Genomic DNA, 23,789 nt, shown 5'->3' with positions numbered 1-23,789 from the left:
TTGGACTAAATTTGACATTACCTCTTTTGTTTTGTTTTGTTTTTGTTGATAGTTTCTGAAGACCTCAGTTGCCTGGATGTTCTGTCCTCTTACTTACTCTTTTCTTTCAACCGAAAGCATATTTACTGGTTGTTTGTACTTGAAGGAGCTTTTACTCTAATAAGAAACTCTGCTTTTTAAAAATTCATTATTCTAAATTGATATCTAGTCTAAAATGTTGATCCAGTGTCAGATATGGCCGTGTTATGGACTCTTTCTTTCCTAGAACCTCTTTTTTTTTTTTTTGGCACACGGGCTTGGTTGCTCCGCGGCATGTGGGATCTTCCTGGAGCTGGGATCGAACCCGTGACCTCTGCATTGGCAGGCGGATTCTTAACCACTGCGCCACCTAGGAATCCCCTAGAACCTCTTTATACCACATTATTCCTTTCTAATGTATCCAGTAGACTTGCATTTTTAATCTTTAAAACTGTGTATGTTTTATTCAGCTTTCCATCATCACATTCTGTTTCTCCACTATCTTGCAAAGCAGAGATGATTAACATGGATCCTGAATTTCAGTATCTGTTTTAGTGCCACATAGCTCAGGTTGTGGGTTTTTTTGTTTTGTTTTGTTTTTTTGACTGTGTTGGGTCTTTGTTACTGCACTCGGGCTTTCTCTAGTTGTGGTGAGTGGGGTCTACTCTTCCGTTGTGGTGCGTGGGCTTCTCAGTGTGGTGGCTTCTCTTGTTGCGGAGCATGGGCTCTAGGCATGTGGGCTTCAGTAGTTGTGGCACATGGGCTTAGTTGCTCAGTGGAATGTGGGATCTTCCTGGACCAGGGATCAAACCCATCTCCCCTGCATTGGCGGGTGGATTCTTTTTTTGTTTGTTTTGTTTTTTAAGAACTTTTATTGAGATACAATTGACATACAATAAACTGCATATATTTAAAGTGTACAATTTGATATTTTTTTCTTATTAGTAATGTATATATGGCAATCCCAATCTCCCAGTTCATCCCACCCCAATGCACCCCACCCCCTACTTGGTGTCCATATGTTTGTTCTCTTCATCTGTGTCTCTATTTGGTAGGTGGATTCTTAACCACTGCACCGTGAGGGAAGTCCCTCAGGTTCTTTTTGATGATTTAGTGTCCAGGTAGTTCTCAGAGAGTGACTGTGTGGCATCTAATCGCTAGGAGTTTCTAGTAGAAAAATACTTGAAGTATGGTAACAGTAACAGTTACCACCAATATTAAAAGAAAGATTCTATCACAAGGTCATATTAGGAAAGGAGCTTTCAATGAGAGATTAATCAAGAAGTATTTGCCTTAATGTGAGGAATGTGATTAATGCCATGCTAGGTGCTAGGGGAATTAGGACAAATACAAGTTTTGGTGCCTCAAGTAGTTTACATCCGTGTTAGGGGTTGGGCATAGTATTAGAATCATCGGGATTTTAAAAAATTTCACACAGAAGAGTCTGATGTAAACGCTCCCATGTCTCCTGCCCTGCAGTTGTTGGTAAGTGTCATCAGTAAGTGTTGGCATGGCTAAGACATTGTAGTAGGAATAAGACTCAACATGAGAGGAATAAAACTTAACATATGAATCATTAGAAATCCAAATAAGCAAGGGAATGTGGTACATGAAGAAAATATATTCCAGTGTCAGAAATGTTAAAATGCAGTAAGAGAAGTAAGGAAGATTAGGATGTAGATTCCTGCATTGGAAGGCAAATAGGTTTTGTTCATCTCTCTTAGTTTGGTCAATGACATAATGAGTACTTGGCAGTGGCCAAATTATATTTTTTTCTCTACTCCTGGCACAGTTTCTAGAGTGAAGCACACCTTCATTTGAACTGATATCTTCAAGATCCTTTTACCTGAAATATTAAAACTGTCCTAACCTTCTTAGTGTCTATCAGTGCCCCAATAATGAGGAGGCCAAAACTTTACCTAACATCTAGACTGACTTTATTAACTTTGAGAGTGCCTTTCCTAGAGTATATGTATTTATCATGATTATTATAATCAAGTGCGAAATTGTTGGTTTTGGATTATAAGTATAGAAGTTCATATATTTGTGAAATTGAGACCATATAGTCTTGGTTAAAGTAGCGTGTAATGTTTTTAGGAAACATTTAAAGATTGGTCTTTCAAATGTATATTCTTTTGCATATTTTTTTTCTACTTCTTTGTCACACATTTAATTAGTTAGAAATGTGTTTTACTGTCAAAGTTTTTCATTAGACTTTAATTAAAACTCCTGCTCTGCTTCAGCAGAATGTACCCTGATGAGTATTTTGCTTTGCTCTTTTGGAGTGTGTGTGTGTGTGGGTGTGTGTGTGTGTGTGCGCATATGTGCATGTGTGCAAGCTATTTAAGATGAAGACTGTTTTTACTTACCTACTGGTTAAACCATTCTTATCAAACACATTTTATGAAGCAGTTAAAAAAAATTACCTTAGTACAGCAGAAATTAACATAACTTTGTAAATCAACTGTACTCCAATAAAAATTTGAAAAAATTACCTTAAGTGATGAAAATAAATCTGTTGAAAATTCACACTTTTCAGAGTGAATGTCAAATGAAAATGTAAAGGCTATATTTTACAAAAATTTCCTAAATTTCTTATGTTCTTTATGTTCTATACAACCCAACTGAACTTATGATTAAATCTAACAGTTTAAAGCCTAAATAAAAATACCTTTGTTATTCTTTTCTTTCATATGTGATAACCTTACTTGCCTGGAGCTTATGGATGCCAGTAGCCCCATCACTTATTTTATTCTACTAAAAAAATTTAACACTCTTAATAACTAGCAGAAAATTGGGAGCTTGCTGTGTATCTACTAAGTCTGTGATTCAGTAACGTTTATTTATTTATTTGCTGCAAGGGGGTCTTTGTTGCTGCACGCAGGCTTTCTCTAGTTGCTACGATCGGGGCTACTCGCTACGATCGGGGCTACTCTTTGTTGTGGTGCAGGGGCTTATCATTACAGTGGCTTCTTCTGTTGCAGAGGGCACATGGGCTCAGTTGTGGCGCGTGGGCCTAGTTGCTCTGTGGCATGTGGGATCTCCCCTGGCCAGGGCTTGAACCTGTGTCCTCTGCACTGGCAGGTGAATTCTTAACCCCTGCACCACCAGGGAAGTCCCAACAATATTTTAATTTGGAGTAATTGGGGTGGAAGAGGTCTAACTTTCTTTTTAGAAATATGGTTGACCATTGAATAACATAGGTTTGAACTTTGCAGGCCCACTTACATGTGGATTTTTTTCAGTGGTGAGTACCATAGTGCTACAGGATCTGTGATTGGTTGAATTTGTGAATGCAGAACCACTAGTCCAAAGGGCCAACTGTAAATTATATTTGAATTTTCAACTGTGAGGCGGGTTGGCTCCCCTAACCCCCAATGTTCAAGGGTCAACTGTGAACTCTTTAATTCTTTCTGTATAACTCATTGAGATTCTTAAATCCTTTTAGTAGAAAATCAGTAATCTGGGATATTAAACATCTTGTCAGGTTGATCTGCAGATTGCCTACTCCATGTATGCTACATTGATGTTACCTACTTCTAGTAAATAAAGGGGAAATTACTTTTTGCAGATGAGAGACATTTCTTTATGATTCTCCAGTTTACCCTGTTAAATAAATTTAGTCATAAAGGCTTAATTTGCTTCAAAAAGTTTGTTTAAAGTAACTTGAACAATATTATTGAACTGTAAAATTGTACCATCTTAAATGGGTATTATGAAGCAAGTATACATATGCTTTTTGAGGCCTACTAAATTGATAAGTAACATATATAATTAAAATTTTTCTACTAGCCATGTTAAAAAATACAGCAAAGGTGAAATTAATTTTAATATTTTGGATATGTTTTAAAGAAAATACAGTATTTCAACATGTTCAGTATAGAAAGTTATTAATTAGATAGTGTACATTTTTTTCTGTCTTTGGACTCTAGTGTGTATTTTACATATATATAATATCTCAGTTTGAACTAGCCATAATTCAGATATTCAGTAGTCACCTGTGGCTGGTGGTTACTAGCTGGGCAATGCAGTTTTAGAATGTAAATCTGAAAGGTTTTTGTGAATCTGATGAGAGTATATATGAAAATATTTTTAAAGTATTATGCATTTATAAATTGTCGTGTAAGGAACTATTTTAGGGTTTGTTAATGGTAAATCGTTTTTGGTCTTATCTGATTAGTTTTCTATTAGTGATTATTTTAATTAACAAGTATATTTTCTCATGGAAAAAACTGCTCAGTTTAGTAGATTGCATGTAATAAGCTTGAAGTTTATTTCTTTTTCTAAATAAAACGTAACTTTTGGCAGTTGGCCTGTTGGTGTATTGGAGAATTTGAAGCTTTTGAATGACATTTGGTTTGGCATTTGAATGACTTGAGTGTATAATTTGGCCTTAGTAATAAGGAGCTGTTCTTTCAGTTTATAATGCTTAACTTCAGAGAAAAGTAAGATTTAAGAGTGATATTTCACAAAGAAATGAATGCTGTTGGTAAGAGCTCAGAAGAAGAACACAGACATAATTATTGGGGAATCAGTTCTCAGAAATGACACGGGGAAAATATTTCAGAAGCCTGTCAGTTTTAAACATGTAAAATTTTGCACGGACCTTTGTGATGACATTGTTCTGAATAAAGTGTCTGTATCTAAATCTTTCGTTGGATTTTCAGTGAGATCTGTGATCAGAAAAAGTTCTGGAGAACTGTTAAATAGCTATTATGTGATTACCCCCTCTACTTCCTAACATTTCTAGTCTTTAAATCGTATTCCACACTGTTATTTCCAGAATAATTCTGTCTTGTCAGTAAATACTTTGATTTAAATTTGACAGTGTTTCTTGAGATGTTTGTATCTATCAGCACAGACAGAAGCACTCAAGAAGGTGGGCAAGATCCTTGCACTCCTGTTGCTTAATCATTAGTGGGGAGATTACAGTATATTGTGACAGGTGTTACATTTAGTGAATATTTATTAGGTACTTCTGTTTAAGGCACAATTTTAGGCATTTTATAGGCATCATCTAGTTTAATTCTCACAACAAATCAATAAACATTTTTGTGTGCTGTTATTTTTCTCTTTTTACAGATTAGGGAGCAAGCACAGAAGTAGTAACACTGAATCCAGGTACTCTTCATCACTATAAAATGTAGAATGAATTCCTAACTGTTCCTCTGAGAGATGTCCTTTGGGTTACAGAAAATAGGTATTTCTGATCCTTCTTATCCTGCCCTGACTTTTTTTGAATGTATTCAGGTCCTAGAACAAGTGCCTTTTAGTAGCAGCCACTCCAGTATTTGCTGAATGAATGCTGAGTATGGTTATACTTGTGCCTAAATAAGTTTAAAATTTTAGACGATATAGTATCATTTCAATGCTCCAAATAACTGTTGAGGACATACTGTGTGTCAGGCGTTGTGATAGGGTTTGGGAATGCAAAGAGGAGTAAAGCATGACCCCCTGCTCTCAGTCCTGGCCCTGTAATGTTTTGGGGTTATTTGCATTTAACACTTCTTTGGTTATAAGGATTTAAATTATTGTTTTTTTTGTATGCATGCATTTATTTTTGGTGGATGCTTAGACACATGGAGAAATTCAAATGATTACTTCAGATTTTTTCATGATTCCAATTATTCTCGTAGGTTCTTGCAATTATCTTTAGAACTTCATTATGTTTTTAAAATCTGCTTAGAAAGCGAGTAAAATTGTCTGTTGTAGCAATTTCCCATTTTTTGGTAAGCTTAAAATTCCTTTTTAACTGATATTTTGCTAATTATTAGCATTTAGGAAATGCTTCCGATGCTAGACATTTTATTGAGCATTTAATCCCACAAGAGCGTTCTGAGGTAAAATATCATTGTTCCCATTCTTCAGATTCAGAAATTAAAATTAGAGAGATTGTTACTCATCCAAGGTCAGACAGGATGTGGAGAAGGCAGGATCAAACTTGCATTGGTTAAAGCATATCCTCTTAATTATTTTTAAAAACGTTTTGGGGAAGGAGGAGAATGTTGAGCTAGACAGAGCAAGTAACATGAATTGAAATAACTATGTCCTAGTATGGTTTAAAAATGAGGAAACCTAAATATTTTTTACCTAAAAATTGTGAATTGATGTTGCATATTGTTCATGTGTTTGGGTAACTACTTTCTCTTGAAGGACTTGACAAATCTTAACTGTGTGTTACACATTGGTCTTTTACTCATTTATCTAGTAGGGTATCATAGGATTTTTTTTTTTTTTTGATTGGTTCTATAAAACTTCATGACAAATATTCATTGGCATTTAAAAAAATCTGACTTGAAATATGCTTAAAACTAATATCTAGTGTTTTTTTCAGAGTTAATAGTGGATTAAAAATCTGAGGAATATTTAATTGAATTTTACAACTTATTTCCTTTTTTAGATAGGTTTTGTTTGTTGTTTTTGGGACTTATTATTTTGGGAGGAGACATTAATCACATGTGTATGGTAATTTCTTTGTTTTGAGCTAATTGTTAATCAAGTTTTTTGAGAGTAAAATCCTTTTTTGTTTTTAAACTTTGCTTAGGGTTATTTTTGTGGATACCTCTTGATCTGATTTAGTAATGTTTAAAGGAATGTAATACTGTGTAAAAACTTCCTTATTCCACATTCCACATTTTCTTTTCCTTTCTTTGAATATGTGATAAGAGTATATGGTACTTTGCAAACTTTCACATTCTATTTGGAATATAGAAAGGAGGGGTGGGGTTTTGTGTATGATACCTTAAGAATGACTGGATTTACTTCTCTGTTGAAAAACATAAGTGCTGCTTATCAGTTCTGTGTTTAACAGGCTTGAGGAACTAAATGACAGAGATTCTTTTTTTTTAAAAAATTAATCAATCAATTAATTAATAAATTCATGCTGTGCCAGGTCTTAGTTGTGGCATGCAGACTTCTTAGTTGAGGCATGTGGGATCTAGTTCCCTGACCAGGGATCTAATCCAGGCCCCCAGCACTGGGAGCATGGAGTCTTACCCACTGGACCACCAGGGAAGTCCCCAGAAATTCTGATATTATACATATAGCTAAAAGGACTTCAAGGATAATACTGTGCTTCTAATTAGTATTTTGACTAATAGCTCTGGGTAACTGTAGGGGACCTAAATAGTGAAATGTCATTGGTTAATGACATTAAACAATGCTCATCAGTTTTTCATTTCTCCACTTATGGTAAAGATAGTCCTGGAAATAAGTTTCTGGTAAAAATTTTTGGTTAATGGTAGAAAATATTTAATCCTGAAAATAAAAACTAAAAATATTTTAAAAAATGGTAAAAAACATTTTTTAGGAATTAAGAGGTGGAACCATTAAAGTGTTTTTCATCATATAACTACTTCTTTGGCAATAAAGCTTATAGTGAAGTATGTTTTTGTTAATTTTTGTATAACTTTCTATATTTTGACCTTTGCTGTTTAAACAAAGGTTAATACCTAGTGGTCTAATATAACCAGTGCTATAATATAAATGACTTTAATTTGACATGCCCAATTAGATGCTGTTGTGCCATTTATCTGTATTGTATTGACCAAATCAAAGTAAACAGTCCCTAGTGAGTGCTCATACAACCCAAACTTGTTTGGAATTTGTGTAAATTGTTTACATTATTTTTTCACTAGGTGATATTTCATTATCCAAAAAAATATGAGTTTGTGAGGGCAGAACAGTCAAAACTTTTATAGTATTGCCATTAATATTTTTGTGCGTAATTTTTATTTTAAAATAAAAAATTATCTTAATTTTTATTTTATTTAAAAATTTAAAATTTAAAATAAAAAATTTTTAAATTTAAAATAAAAAATTTTAATTTTAATTTTTTATTTTGAATAAAAAATCCATAATTTTGTGTTCTGGATTTAAAAATTTTTAAGCTTGGCTTTCAGACTTTTTTTTTCCCAGACATTTTTGTTTTTAAAAAGATCACTATTTTTAAATTGTTTAAAAAAATCCTACACCAGCACTACCCCCCCATCCCTTCCTGCAGCCAAGTTAAGTAAAAATGTTTTTTGTTTTGTTTTGTTTTTCTGTTTTTCTAAAATGAGGGTTAAGTTCTTAGAGTGGCTTAGTGTACTTTTTAAATATTTTATTTTCTTTTGCTTGTTTTTCATTCTAGATTTTCATATTTTTCTTTTGGGTTCTAATAAATACTTTTAATTCTTCATCTTGTTTACTGCAGATATTTATTCCCAGTTTTCATTTTGTTTGCTTTGAAATTTTGTTTGCTTTAGTTTAGAAATTTCTTCTTTCTCCATAATTTTGATATTCACTTCCATTTCCTTCCCTCCCTCCTGTCCATTTCCTTCTTTTTCCTTGGAAGTGTTTGTGTGTGTGCGTTGAGTTTGCTTTTACTCAGAATTTGTGGGATATGGTATGAGATGAAAATCTGTATGTAGCATGTTCCCCTTGTACAGTTTTTCAATCCTGGCAGTTTTGTGTTGACATTCTGGACCAGGAATTACTTGTTGAAGGGCTGTCCTGTGTTTTGATCGGTGCTTAGCAGCATGCCTATCCTCTACCCAGTAGATGCCAGTAGATTTCCCTGAGTTGTAACAACTAAACATGTCTCCAGACATTCCAGAGTGTCCCCTATGGGGCAGAATTATCTTGGTTGAGAACCATTACCCTAGTAGAAATTAGTTCTGCATTTACGTGTTCTAAATCTAGTTATCCTGAGAGAAACTGAATGTCTATTTTAGCCCCAAAGCTTATGTTTTCAGGCGCAAAACTTGAGGTTAAGACCTCTTGCTATGGGCTTTTTACTGGGACCAGAGGAATCAGGTTCACACAGACACAGGCACAAAGGCTAATTTTTATTGAATGCTTATTTTAGAATCCGTGGATCATGTGGTTTTTCGTATTACATCTATTTATATGATAAATTAGATTTTCCAAGATTAAACCTATCCCATGATAGACTCTTGCTTACTTGTGTTAGCTAATTATCTAATTATGCATTTGAATTCCCTTTGTTGACAATTTATGTAGAATCCTGTCTACTTGAGAGTACATTTCTGGGTGCAGTCTTTGGTCTTGATAACATTCAAATTGTTTCAAATATTGATTATTTTAAAATAGTGAAGCTTTGTAAGCTTGTTTTGTGTTCTATAGTAGTTTTGAAAGAATTAACCTTTAAAACAAGCTATTTTTGGTAACTTTTTTTGAGGTCATTTTTTAGACCACTTTCTGATTTTTTTCCTGGATCTGTTGATTTTTAAATTTTTTAAAAATCTCCTGAGTAATTAGTTTTTATTTAAAATAGAAATTTATCCATTTCATTGACATTTTTAGGCTTGGCATTTTATAGCATATCCAAGAACCAGCCTAGTTTCATAAGTTCTCACATGCCTCTGGGCTGCTGAGTCTGACCCAACTCTGCAGCATCTCTTTATTTTAGAGTGTTGAATTGGCAGATCTCTTTATGTGTTCTGTAATCTCTCTTCTGGTTCCAGTTTATTTTTCATTGCTCATCCTGATAGGCTTCTTTGAGGTATTCAATCTTTTGAGATATTTTGGAAATGGATTGCTGAATAAGTTAACCATATGAGTGCTAGTGCCTTTTGAGATCACTTAGTAGAATTGATCAGTTAAATATACATAATTTCAGTCTTTGGTATTAGGATGGTTATTCATATATTGGCAAAAATATCCCCAAGTATCTAGGATGAATTTATTTTGAAATTTACTGACTTCAGAAAGATCTGGTTCGTTTAGTTCTAATGAGACATTAGTGTTTTTAATATATTGATAGTTTATGTGAGAAAAATTAAAAATAGAATGCCACTTTAACATGTATATAAAAATAGCTCTGATTACAAACTGATTTTTAAAAATATTTATTTATTTAAATTTTTTTTTGGCTGCGTTGGGTCTTCATTGCTGCGCAAGGGCTTTCTCTAGTTGTGGTGAGTGGGGGCTACACTTCGTTGCGGTGTGCAGACTTCTCATTGCGGTGGCTTCTCTTGTTGCAGAGCACGGGCTCTAGGCCTGCGGGCTTCAGTAGTTGTGGGACTTGGGCTCAGTAGTTGTGGCTCGTGGGCTCTAGGGTACAGGCTCCGTAGTTGGGGCTCACGGACTTAGTTGCTCCGCGGCAGGTGGGATCTTCCTGGACCAGGGCTTGAACCCATGTCGCCTGCATTGGCAGGTGGATTCATAACCACTGCGCCACCAGGGAAGTCCCAGATAGCACTTTTAAATTGAATAAATAGTCAGGAACTTGAAAAACAGTGCATTTGTAAGTCAGGATTTCCCGTTGCATGTGATTTTTATGGAATTTTTGGTTTCTCAGATAGAAGATTGGTGTTAACCTTTTTGTATTGAGTTTGGTCTTGGTAACAGAATTATAGAATTCTATCAGAGAGTAAGGCAAATGGGATTTATGACTTTTTAATGGTTCCTTTATGGTTGAAACATATCCCAGATGGCTCTAACTGGCTCTATAACCAGGTGAAATGTTTTGGTGTATATTGTGGGACATAACATCAGATACCCTCCTATATCACCTTGGAGTGAAACCCTCACTGGCAGAGAGTGGCATTACAACAGGAACACTGTTGCATATTTGGGGTTCTGCCACAGTAACATTCTGTAAGTACAGTCCACTATGGGATACTAACGTTAGTGACATCTTTCTGATTATAAAATTGTTCACCTTAGGAAGTTTAGAGAATACAGAAAGGATAAAGAAGGGGAAAAATGACCTGTAAACTTCTACAGAGTGAACAGTTATTTTGATGTATTTTAGGTCTTAAAAGATAAATACGTTTTACAGATTTTGTTCATACTTCACGTATACAGTTGACTGTTGAACAGTGCGGGGATTAGGGACGCCGACCCCCCTGAAAATCTGCATGTAACTTTTTTTGTTTGTTTTGTTTCGTTTTTTAAAATTTATTTATTTTTATCACAACCTCTTTTACGTGATAGAACAGTTAATTAGCTCTCCATGTAAAGCGTTAAGCTCTCCACCTAAAGCTTCCAATTAGGTCATTATCTGCATGTAACTTTTGACTCCCCCCAGACTTAACTACTAATAGCCTGCTGTTGACTGGAAGCCTTATCAATAACAGAAACAGTTAGTATACACATATTTTGTGTGTTATATGTATTATATACTGCGTTTTTACAATAAAGTACGCTAGGGAAAATAAAGTGTTATTAAGAGAATCATGAAGAAAATACATTTACACCACTGTACTGTATTGATATGCTTATGTCATCTGCTTACAAGATGAATCATCTGTCAGTAGCTACATCAATATTGTCTTATATGATACAAAACACTGTAGATGTTATGTGTGTTACTAACACTAGACATCAAAAATGAAAAGAAAATGTGAAAAATGAATTCATATTTATTTATAGGTATAATGAATGATTCAGGCATTGATAACAAAGAAACAGCAATATTAATGCTTTATGGTAGCCTAGTATAATTGATACAGTTGCTTTGTGGTAGCCTAGCCTTTACATTAATGCATAAACTGTTATAAAATTACGGCATACAATATTATAATCATATTCACAATATAGTATGTTAACATTGTTATATTTAAAAAAAAACCACCTGTGATGATAGGCTAATAAACAGTTTTTCCACTTATGAGAGAGAGAGGCATACTGTATGGTAATGTAATTATTTGAAAGCAAAGTTATAAAACAGGAAGAAAACTAAGACATTACTAACTTTATATTAAATATCACTTATGCCTGTGTAAGGATTGGCTGTCCACTTCATTACAAGTCTTGAACATGATATTCTACGCAGTGAATACTTTGATGATGATGACACAGAAGCGTCTCATACATTCTTGATGTACTCTTACAAGATTTTCACATGGCGACACACAACACATAATTTTATTAACTGTAAGTCATGATGATTATTTACTATTCAGTTAGTGAAAGTGGATAATCTTAAACATCTTTATCCTTTTCATGTTGGGTAGGCTGTGAGGAGGTGGAGGAAGAAGAGGGGTCTGTCTTGCTGTCTTGGGTGACAGAGACAGAAGAGGTGGAAGAGTTGGGAGGGGATGCAGGAGAGGCAGGCATGCTTGGTGTAACGTTACAGAAATACATAATAATTTTTGCTTCTTCGTTTTTCTAAAAATGTTTCTGTAGGTACCAATCTTTCTTCCACGGTTTGCTTTAGTTTCAGTGCCTGTATCAGATGGATTCCTCTTGTACAAAGAAGTCAAAAGCAGTCTTGAATAATCAGAATCCTTCTGCCAGATTACCTAATGTCATTTTGTTTTCTGGCACTGCTCTTCCTGTATATTCTTTATTTCTTTTTTTTTTTTTTTAAATAAATTTATTTATTTATTTATTTTATTGGCTGTGTTGGATCTTCGTTGCTGCACACGGGCTTTCTCTAGTTGTGGCGAGCGGGGGCTACTCTTCATTGTGGTGCACAGGCTTCTCATTGCGGTGGGCTCTCTTGTTGCAGAGCATGGGCTCTAGGCGTGTGGGCTTCAGTAGTTGCGGCACATGGGCTCAATAGTTGTGGCTCACGGGCTGTAGAGCACAGGCTCAATAGTTGTGGCGCACGGGCTTAGTTGCTCCGTGGCATGTGGTATCTTCCTGGGGCAGGGATCAAACCCTTGTCACCTGCATTGGCAGGTGGATTCTTACCCACTGCACCACCTAGGAAGTCCTCCTGTATATTCTTTCTGATTGTCTGGCACTGGTTTGGAAGCACTCATCTCCATCTAGTCGTCTTCTGTTAATTTCTCTGGTGCAGTGTGTGTTAGCTCTTGAATGTCTCCAAGATTCATTTCTTGAAACCCTTCACCCTGCACTTTTTTTTGCCATTTCTTTACTCTTTCATGGTTTCCTTGATTGGCTCTGTTTTAAATGCCTTGAAGTGAAGTACAACATCTGGACACAGTTTTCTCCACTGGGAATTTATTATTTCGGGCTTTGATGGCTTTCACGGTTTTTGGTTTTTTGTTTTTCATAACAGCAGTGGCATCTTCAATGGTGTAATCCTTCCATACTTTCATAATCTTTCTATTGGGGTTCTTTCTTCTAAGTATTGACCATATTTTCTGTAGAGTACTATGTGCAACAAGACTTAAAGGTCCTTTGAGACCCCCCTGATCTAGAGGCTGAATTAGAGACCATTGTGTTTGGGGGCAAGTAGACAACTCTGAGGTCTTTGTTGTTGAACTCATGGGGTTCTGGGTGACCAGGAGACATTGTCCAATATCAAAAGAACTTTAAAAAAGTAGTCCTTTACTGGCAGTGTACTCCCTAACTTAAGGAATGTGTCAATGGAACCAGTCCTTTTTCTGGATTGGACTCCTATCCAGGCCTTCTTGTTTTATAACCAAAAGATTGGCAGCTGGTGTTTATCTTCTCCCTCAAGGCTCAAGCTAGCAGCTTTATAGATGAGGGCAGTCTTGACCATAAATCCGACTGCATTTGCACAAAACAGTAGTGTTAGCCTGTTCCTTCTTGCCTAAAATCCTGGTGTTTGCTTCTCTCTCTCTCTCTTTTTTTTTTATTAGTAAATGTCCTTTGTGACCCCCCGCCCCGCCCCCCTGAAAAGCGCACCTTTGTCTGCATTAAAAACCTTTTCAGATAGATATCCTTTCACCTCAATGACTTTCTTAATGGCATCTGGGAACTCTTCTGCTGTCTCTTGGTCAGCAGAAACTGTTTCTCCTGTTACCTTGACATTTTAAAGCCAAACCTCTTTCTAAAATTATCAAATCATCCTTTGATGGCATTAAATTCTCCAGCTTTAGATCCTTCCTCTTGCTTTAAGTTGTCATGTAATGACTTTGCTTTCTTTCTTGAGTCTATAGGTATGCCTTTCTATCCTGAATTAAAAGTTGCATTTTCAATATGAGATTAAAAAGTGCAAGGTTTTCGCTATGCTGACATAGCTGCAGTGAGAGCTTCACAAATTCCCATTTTTCCTCCCTCCCTCCCTCCTTCCTTCCTTCCCTCCCTTCCTTCTCCCCTTTCTTCCTTCCTTCTTCCCTTCCTCCCTTCCCTCCTTCCCCTGGATTCATTTATCCTGAAATGGCGGTCAAACACAGCTGCAGACCTCAAGCTGTGGTACATATCAAGCAATTTAACCTTTTCTTTTGTCACAACTTTTGTCTGTTTCTTGGGAGCATTTCCAGCATCACTAGAGGCACTTCGTATGGGTAGTATTTCATTGTATGACTGTACCAGTTTTTTTTAGTCCATTTGTGCATTGAAGGGCATTTGGGATTTTTCTAGTTTGTGGTGGTGAAGAACAGAGCTGCTGTAAACATTTGTGTATGGATTTTTATGTCAACATAAGTTTTCCTTATCTAGAGTATGTATAGCTAGGAGTCATATGGTAAGTGTATATTTTAACTTTATGTGAAATCGCCAAACTCTTTTCCTGAGTGTCTATATCATTTTTTTCTTTTCTTTTTTGTATTGCTATCAGCAGTATATTAGAGTGTCAATTGCTTCACATCTTTGTGGTATTTTTTTATTTTAGCTATTCTACTAGGTGTGTAGGTAGCATCTCATTGTGTGGAATTGGCAGATTTCTTCTTTAAATATTTGGTAGAATTTGCCAGGGAAATGATCTGGGCCTTGGGATTTCTTTTTTTGGAGGGTTTTTAACTACAAACTCAATTTAAAAAATAGTTTTCAGATTATCTCAAACTACCAAAACTTTGAGGTGTTCTTCATGTATATCTTATTTATAGTTTTCCCTTATTATTTTTAGAATTAATGTGAATTCTTTGGTGATATTTCTTCTTTTATTCTTGATATTGTTAATATGGGTCTTCTCTCTCTTTTTTCCCCTTCATGATCATTTTTCCTAGAGATTTATCAATTTTATTGATCTTTTCAAATAACCAGTTTTAATTTCATTGTTTTTTTCCGTATTTTTCTATTTTCTCTGGTTTCAGTTGAACATTTTATATGATTCCATTTTACATCCTCTCTTTAAAAAAATATTTACTTATATATATTTTTATTTTTGGCTGCGTCGGGTCTTACGTCACGTGGGATCTTTTGCCGCGGTGCGTGGGCTCTTTGTTGTAGCATGCAGGCTTCTCTCTAGTTGTGGCGCTCGGGCTCAATAGTTGCGGCTCGCAGGCTTACTTGCCTGGTGGTATGTGGGATCTTCATTCCCTGACCAGGGATCGAACCTGCGTCCCCTGTATTGGAAGGCAAATTCTTAACTGCTAGACCACCAGGAAGTCCCTGTCCTCTCTTTTTATACTTAAATTTTTTTTTAGTAGTTGCTTTAGAGTGTGCAATATACATTTATTGCTAATCTGAGTTCACCTTTAAATAACACTGCTCCTCTTCATGTGTAAGGCAGGTACCATAGAGTGTTCCTAGCGCCTCCTTTGTCCTTTATGATATTGCTATCATTCATTCGCGTGTCTGTATGCTAAAAATCACCCAATACATTGTTACTGTTATCATTTTAAACAGTTATCTTTTAAATCAGTTAAGAATAAGAAAAGTAAAAGGTTTTGTTTTACCTTCATTTATGCCTTTGCCTTCGCTCTTTATTATAGATTACAGGGTTTTTTTTTTAAGATTTATTTATTATTATTATTTATTTATTTATTTTTAGCTGTGTTGGGTCTTCGTTGCTGTGTTGTGGGCTTTCTCTAGTTGTGGCGAGTGGAGGTTGCTTTTCGCTGCTGTGTGTGGGCTTCTCATTGTGGTGGCTTCTCTCGTTGTGAAGCACAGGCTCTAGGCGCGTGGGCATAGTTGCTCCGTGGCATGTGGGATCTTCCCAGACCAGGGATCGAACCTGTGTCCCCTGCATTGGTAGGCAGATTCTTCACCACTGTGCCACCAAGGATGTCCCTAGATTAGAGTTGTTGACCTGTGTAATTTTCCTTCTATTTGAAGAACTTCTGTTAACATTTTTTTCATGGCAGATCTGTTGGCAGTGAATTTTTGTTTTTGTTTGTGTGAGAAAGTCTTTATCCTTTACTTTTGAAGGATAATTTCACTGAATATAGAATTCTAAGTTGGTAGTTTTTTCTTTCAGTACTTTAGTTTACTCCACTAACTTCTTGCTTGAGTGTTTCTGAAGAGAAGCCTGCTGTAATGCTTATCTCTGTTTCTCTGTCACTAAGGTATTTTTTCTTATGGCTTCTTTCAAGATTTTTCTGTCTTTGGTTTGAATACGGTATGCTCAGGTGTAGACTTTCCCACATTCTATGTGTTCTTTGAGCTTCCTGGATGTGTGGCTTGGTATATGTTACTAATTTTGGAAAGTTCTCCACCATTATTACTTCATTTATTTCTTCTTTCTTATTTCTTCCTTCTTCCTTTTCTGATATTCCAATTATGCATGTTTTATATCTTTTGAAATTGTTCCATAATTCTTGGATGTTCTGTTTTGTTTTCTCAAAAATTATTTTTTGTATTTTAGTTCAAGAAGTTTCTGTTGACCTGTCTTCAAGCTTCTTGATTCTGTCCTTGGTGGTGTCTAGTTGGTAGATGAGCCCACCAATAGCATCTTTTATTTCTGTTATAGTGTTTTTTGATTTCTAGCATTTCCTTTTGGTTGTTAAGCTTAGTGTCTCTTTATCTGCTTACCTTACTCATTTTTTTTCCATTATCACACTTAACATATTATAGTTATTTAAAGTTTCTTTTTGATTTCAAAACACATGGTATACATGAATTTGGCTCTGATTCCTGCTTTGTGTTTGTGTCTTTGTTGCTTTCCAAAAGCATGACGTGTAATATTTTGTTGAAAGGTGGACATGATATATTAGGTAAAAGGAGCTGAGATAAATAGGTCTATAGTGTGAGATTTTATATTAATCTGGCTAGGAGTATACTGTTTTTAATATTTGTTTTAGCTGTACTTGCCAGAGGCATCAAATTCCTTTAGTGTCCTGTTTTTTTTTCTCCCCTGCTGTCTTTGGGTTTCCCTAAGAACTCCTCGGGTAGAATCTGCATCATGCAACTCTTTCAGTGGTAATTAACTCTTATTATAATGAAGCCTCACTGGTGTGGTTGTAAGGTACTGGGGAAAGGAAGCATCTTATAATCTTATAATTAAATCTCAAGCTTTTAGTGGGTCGGTGTCATGGGACTGTGACATCTTTCTTATCTCCCCACCTCTCTGTGTGAAACAGAAGATAAGAGGGGACTGGATCAGAGAAATGCCCTTACACACTTTCCACAAGTGGTATCAGGACCTGGTGAAGTCTTTTTCCTGGAGAGTAGGTCTTTGTTTTGGTTACTGGTTATTTCACAATGATTACTTTTCCTTTCGTCTTTGGCAAAACCACAAGGAGATCTTTATAGGCTCTTCAATGTGAGAACCTGGTGGGGTTCCTGGAAGTAAAACCCACAAAAGAGTGGGGGCTTACCTGAGACTGTGGTCCCCAGAACTTTTCTACTCTCATGCTATTCCACACTCGGCCTCCAGCAGTTCATCAAAGTTTTTGTTTTAAGTTTTTATAGTGGATTGACTTTTTGTCCCCAGAATGTTATGTCTAAGTCCTCAGCTCTGGTATGAATGTGACATTATTTAGAAATAGAGTCATTGCAGTTATAGTAAGGATCTTAAGATGATGATACCCTAGATTTAAGATTGGCCGTAAATCTGGTGACTGGTGTCCTCCTTATTAAAAGTAAGGAGAAAGAGATTTGAGACAAAGACACAGAAGGGCAGGGCCATGGAGGCAGAAGTTGGAATTATGCAAACCAAGGAATGCCAGAGATTGCTGGCAGCCCCTGGAAGCAAAGATAGAGGCGTGGAGCAATTCTTTGTCAGTCTTCAGAAAGATCCAAGCCTGATGATATCTTGATTTGTACTCCAGCCACCAGAGCTATATCTATAAGAGAATTAAAATGTTTTATTTTTTTAAGTCAGCTAGTTTGTGATAGTTAGTTATGACAGCCCTGGGAAACGTACAGTGTTTTTATCAGTTTATGACTGCAGTGGTTTCTGCTTGAGTCGATCTTAGCTGTGACTCTCTGGATATGCCTGTCTCTCTGTATCTTGAGATGGTGGTTTGCCCTGTGTCCTTGATTCTCTGATGGGTCCAATGAAAGTCATTGATTTTCAGTTTGTTTAACTTTCTTGTTGTAAGGGTGGGAGTGACAATTTCCAAGCTTCTTCCAAGTTGGAGTTGAAACTGCAAGTCAGGTTGTTTGTTTGGTTTTTTTTGGCAGTCTGGCATTTTTATATTGTATTATTTTAGTGATTACGACATGCTTTTTTAAGTTTCAAAAATCTTATGTTAATTGCTACCTTCACTCTCCTTGTGTACCATGCAAAGATCTTAGAATACTTTAACTCCTGATTTATATGGCTGCTGTTATTTTAATCTTCCTATATTTTAAATTTCTTCCTCCTCCCCCCCTTCCTCCACCTCCTTTTTCTTCTTCTTCTTTTTTTTTTTTTAATTTTATTTATTTATTTATTTTATTGGCTGCGTTGGGTCTTCGTTGCTGCACACGGGCTTTCTCTAGTTGTGGCGAGCGGGGGCTGCTCTTGGTTGTGGTGCGTGGGCTTCTCATTGCAGTGGCCTCTCTTCTAGAGCACGGGCTCTAGGCTTGTGGGCTTCAGTAGTTGCAGCACATGGGCTCAATAGTTGTGGCTCATGGGCTCTAGAGCACAGGCTCAATAGTTGTGCCGCACGGGCTTAGTTGCTCCGTGGCATGTGGTATCTTCCTGGGGCAGGGATCGAACCCACGTCCCCTGCATTGGCAGGCGGATTCTTACCCACTGCTCCACCTAGGAAGTCCTCCTTTTTCTTCTTATTTAGATTTTTTGTTGGGGTATAACTGTCATATAACAGTTTCAGGTGTTCAACATAATGATTTGATGTTTACGTTTTGAGAAATGATCACCACATAAGTCTAGTTAATATCTGTCACCATACACAATTACAATTTTTTTTTGTGTGTGATGAGAACTTTTAAAGGATTTGTTCTCTTAGCTGCTTTGAAATATGCAATATAGTTTTATTAACTATATAGTTACCATGCTATACATTACATCCTCAGGACTTACTTACTTTATAACTGGAAGTTTGGGTTTTCATTTCCCTGATGATTAGTGATATTGAGTACCTTTTCGTGTACCTGTTGACTATCTGTATGGCTTCTTTGGAACAATATTTATTCTGATTCTGTGTCCATTTTTAAATCAGATTTTTGTTTTTTAGGTTTTTTTTTTTTTTTGGCTATTAAGTTGTGAGTTCTTATTAACCCCTTATTGGAGATATGATTGGCAAATATTTTCTCCCATTCTGTAGATTGTCTTTTCACTTTGTCGATGAGTTCCTTTCTGTGCAGAAGCTTTTAGTTTGATGTAGTTTCACTTGTTTATTTTTCCTTTTGTTGCCTTTGCTTTTTCTTATTTTAAAGAACTTTTATTGCGATACAGTTAACATACAACAAACTGCATATATTTAGTGTACAATTTGGTATCCCAATCTCCCAATTCATTCCCCCCCAACCCTCCCCACTTTCCCCACTTGGTGTCCATATGTTTGTTCTCTACATCTGTGTCTATTTCTGCCTTGCAAACTGGTTGATTTGTACCATTTTTCTATATTCCACATATGTGTATTAATATACGGTATTTGTTTTTCTCTTTCTGACTCACTTCACTCTGTGTGACAGTCTCCAGGTCCATCTATGTCTCTACAAATGTCCCAGTTTCATTGCTTTTTACAGCTGAGTAATATTCCATTGTATATATGTACCACATCTTCTTTATCCATTCATCTGTTGATGGACATTTAGGTTGCTTCCATGTCCTGGCTATTGTAAATAGTGCTGCAGTGAACATTGGAGTGCATGTGCCTTTCTGAATTATGGTGTTCTCTGGGTATATGCCCAGGAGTGGGATTGCTGGGTCATATGGTAACTCCACTTTTAGTTTTTCAAGGACCCTCCATACTGTTCTCCATAGTGGCTGTATCAATTTACATTCCCACCAGCAGTTGTTGCCTTTGCTTTTTGATGTTGAGTCCAAAAAATCATCCCCAGTACTGATGACAAGGAGCTTACTGCCTGTTTTCTTCTAGGAGTTTTATGGTTTCAGGTTTTAAGTTTAAGCCTTTAATCCATTTTGAGTTAATTTTTTCATATTATTTCACTCAGTGTTTATATACCTATATATTTACTGCTCTTTTGCTTTTCTTTACTTTGTGCATCACTTTCTGGATGTTGGATGTGTTCCCCTTTTGCTGTTGCGCTCAGAGAACATCTTCAGAGTTTCTTTAGTGTGGCAAACTCCATTTTTGCTTGTCTTTTTTCTTTTGTTTTGAAGGATATTTTCTCTGGTACAGACTTTATGATTTGCGGTTATTTTCTTTGTGCATTTTAAAAATATGAAACTGCTGCTTTCTGGCTTCCGTTATTGCTGCTGAGAAGCCCATTTAAGTGTTGCTTCTTTGGTAACCTTTTAAAAATTTGTCTCTTCTAAGATATTGTTTTTACTTTTGATATTTTGCAGTTTTACTGTGTTGAGTTGCAGGTTTCTTTTTATTCCCTTTGGAATTGCTTAGACTTCTTGACTCCATAGATTGATGTCTTTTATTAGTTTGATGAGTTCATAGCTGTTAACTTTTCAGATTGTTTTTATTTTCTTCTTCTGGGACTCTAGTTAAACATGTTAGACCATTTTAATATATTTTCTATGTCTCTTACATTCTCGTCTATATTTTTGTCCCTCTTGGCTTCATTTTGGTTAGTTTCTATTTACCTGTCTGCTTTTTAGCTAGTTTTCTGCAGCTGTATCTAAATATACTTTTAAACTCATCCATTGAGTTCCTATTTTTGGTTATTGTCTTTCTCAGCTCTAGAATATCTGTATGGTTCAGGTTTGTTTTCTGACTATCTGCAGTACTCAGCTTTGTGTTAGTTTTTCAAGCTGTAGTTTATATCTTTCAACATGGTAAATGTTATTGTTTTAAAGCCTCTGTCTAATGAGTTCAGTATTTGGAGTTTATTGAATGTTTCTGTTGTTTCTTGTTTTTCTAGGTGCTTATTTACGGTGCTTTTTTTCACTTTACACGGCTGGTTATGTTTCCTTGTCTCTGGATGTTGTAAATTAAAAGTTATTTCTTGGCATAATTTTAGGTCTAGGATGTCTTCTCCCAGAGAAGATTCTGGTTACTTCTCTTTCATCTTGAACCACTTTAATGGTGTGAGGTTTCCTAAGTTATCTGTATAACATTAAACTGGACTACAGTGCTTGGGTGCAGTTGTTTAGGGTCCTGTCCCAAACTGTGCATGTAGATTTTCCTAGTTACCACCTTCGATAGTTCCTGGACTCCACTCTCAAATCCTAGAATGTCAAAGCTGCTGAAAGTGCCACTTAGCCTCTGTCTGTCTTTAAAATTGGCAAATAGGTTCCAGGGCAGAAGTAGCCCCAGTATTATTCTTACTTCTCTGGGTTCCAGTGCTCACCTCAGTTTCACCTGATAAAATTACTATATTTTTAGTAATTTAGTCTTTCTGAGAAGGTGATTTTTATATTTCATCCAGCTTTTTTTTAGTAGTCTTCCTGTGAGGGTTGGTGCAGATTATCTAGTGTTCTTTTATTTTGAGTCTTTTGAAGCCATATTTTAAAATCTTTATTACCCTACAGATAACATAAATCCTAAAATGTAATAACTGATTAATTTGGGTTGCTGTCTTCACACTTTAAAAATAAACTGTTAAGTAGCTAAAGTAATTTAAATTTTACTTTCTTTTTCAGTGGTAGTCACAATTGAGGTGAAAGATGAATAATCCACAACCAGAATGTGTAATCTTAAATGATTGGTTTTGTTGGAGAGTAGGTCAGGTGGAAGAGCCATTGGTGGTAGATGAGGGTCTGTATACCTTTTACTACAGTCCTCAGGTGTGTTTCAGGGTGCACATTCTCTTCTTTTTTTTTCCCTCCCAAATGTTTTTAGTCAACATTTATTTTTTCACTTTAAACAAACACTTAAAGTGAAGAAATAAATTTAGTCAGTCAAACACAATTGTTTTAAATGGTGCAAGAGTGTTGTTTAATTTGAAATTTAAAAGAGTTTAATTTGCTTTGTAGTGTACCAGTTTTCAATGAAAGAATGAGTTTTTTGAATTTCCAGAATATGGAGGGTGCTGATTCTTGGAATGATGGCCTGCATGCTACTTTGTATAGCATACTCATGAATTAAATGAGATTTTATTTAAACAGTTTTGTCTGTGAATATAACTTACATACTGTCTAGTGTGCATCAGTGTTTTTAGTAACTTATTTTTACCCAATTAGTGTGCGTTTATCACAGAAAAATGCTGAGATACATGTTACTGTTTATAAGAATGTCCTCACTTCTGACCACTGCAGATTTTGAGGGTTCCCACTACTGCCCTCATGTTTGGCAATTTCCTGGAACGGCTCGCAGAACTCATTGAAAGCTGTATTACTCTTGGGTATGGTTTATTGTAGTAAAAGGATACAGATTAAAATTGGCCACAGGAAGAGAAGCATGTGGCAAGTCCAGGAAGGTTCCAGGTGTGATGACATTCTCTCTGTGAAGTCATGGACAGCATTAACTCCTGGAGATAACGAATGACAACATGCAGAGTATTGCCAACCAGGGAAGCTCACTTGAGTCTTAATGTCCAGAGTTTTATTGAGAAGATATAGTTGACTGCCCAAGTGACTGACCTTTAGTGTATAGCCCTTCCAGAGGCAGAACAGATGCTGCATGCTCTGAAGCACTCAACATAATGACATTGTTTGGTAAAGTCCTCGGGTAAACAGAGGTGCCTAAGGAACTCCAGAGTCCCTAAAGAAACAAAAACTCTCTTCCTAGAGATCAAGATGAGGCCAAGTCCTAACCTCTCTTTTAGGTGAGATTCTTCTTTTTTTTTTTTTTTTTAATATTAGAATGTAGTTGATTAACAGTGTTGTGTTAGTTTTAGGTATACAGCAAACTGATTCAGTTATACATCTACATGTATCTGTTCTTTTTCAGATTCTTTTCCCATTTAGATTATTGCAGAATACCCAGCAGAGTTCCCTGTCGCTATGCAGTAGGTCCTTGTTGGTTATCTGTTTTAAACATGGCAGTGTGTACATGTCAATCCCAAACTCCCAGTCTATACTGCCCCTCCCCCCTTTTAATTCTTTACTAAGATGAAAGAAAAGGAGATAATAAACATCTTAGATCCCTTCAGTTATCCATTAACGTTTTAGAATGTAAATCTTTATGTTTTTCTATGCATATTTTTGTTTTTTCCCTTTTTACAAAAATGCGTTGTTACTATACCTATGTTTTGTAACCTTTCTTGTTTAACGTATTACAAGCCTAATTATGAATGCTTAAAAGGGCAAGAATTTGACCTTATTTACCATGTGATGTTTTCTTTAGGAGAAATCAGTTATCTTTGACTCAGTAAACTTTTTAATTATAACACATAGACTCATGAGTTACAAACATATTTGCTATAATAATATTGGGCAAACCACCTTAATACTTAGTGCTTTTTTAAAAAATAAAATCTTATCCACGTAATACCTGCATATGCTATAAAAATACAAAGGTGTTAAAAGACTTATAATGAAAAAACAGTATTTCATTTCCTCACTGTTCTCTACATCTATTCTCATTCTCCAGAAGGATATAACTTTGAACTATCTAATCTTTCAGTTTTCATTTTTTTGGCTTTTGTGTTTCTAAATAACAAGTTTCTATAGCTGTTTTTTGATTTGATACTTTCATTTTTTAACTTTCTAATGTGATAGGTAAAGATTTATCTTACTTATTGTAATCTCACATCTG

At 35.7% G+C, this 23,789-nt stretch overlaps 1 protein-coding gene across 4 annotated transcripts in view; it reads left to right on the top strand.

Annotated features, from left to right (window-relative positions):
• The window catches only part of CD2AP (CD2 associated protein), a 102,823-nt gene that overhangs the window by 6,548 nt on the left and 72,486 nt on the right, over positions 1–23,789 (top strand). For 2 of the 4 annotated variants that reach the window (XR_009047980.1, XM_057698930.1), the window contains exons 1-2: positions 5,179–5,218; positions 11,752–11,901. The exons of 1 other annotated variant lie outside the window; for it this stretch is intronic. Coding sequence is in view for 2 of the 3 variants with exons in the window: in XM_057698930.1 (XP_057554913.1) it covers positions 5,194–5,218; positions 11,752–11,901 (175 nt within the window). In the remaining variant the exon portion in view is untranslated. Of the gene's footprint in view, positions 1–5,178; positions 5,219–11,751; positions 11,902–23,789 lie in introns of those variants that run through there. One more of the 4 variants, XM_057698932.1, reaches the window with a different exon arrangement.

Source organism: Hippopotamus amphibius, chromosome 11, assembly GCF_030028045.1.
Source record: "Hippopotamus amphibius kiboko isolate mHipAmp2 chromosome 11, mHipAmp2.hap2, whole genome shotgun sequence".
NCBI lineage: Eukaryota > Metazoa > Chordata > Mammalia > Artiodactyla > Hippopotamidae > Hippopotamus > Hippopotamus amphibius.
The sequence above is the reverse complement of the archived record's forward strand: the minus strand, read 5'-3'. Positions and strand labels throughout refer to the sequence as shown.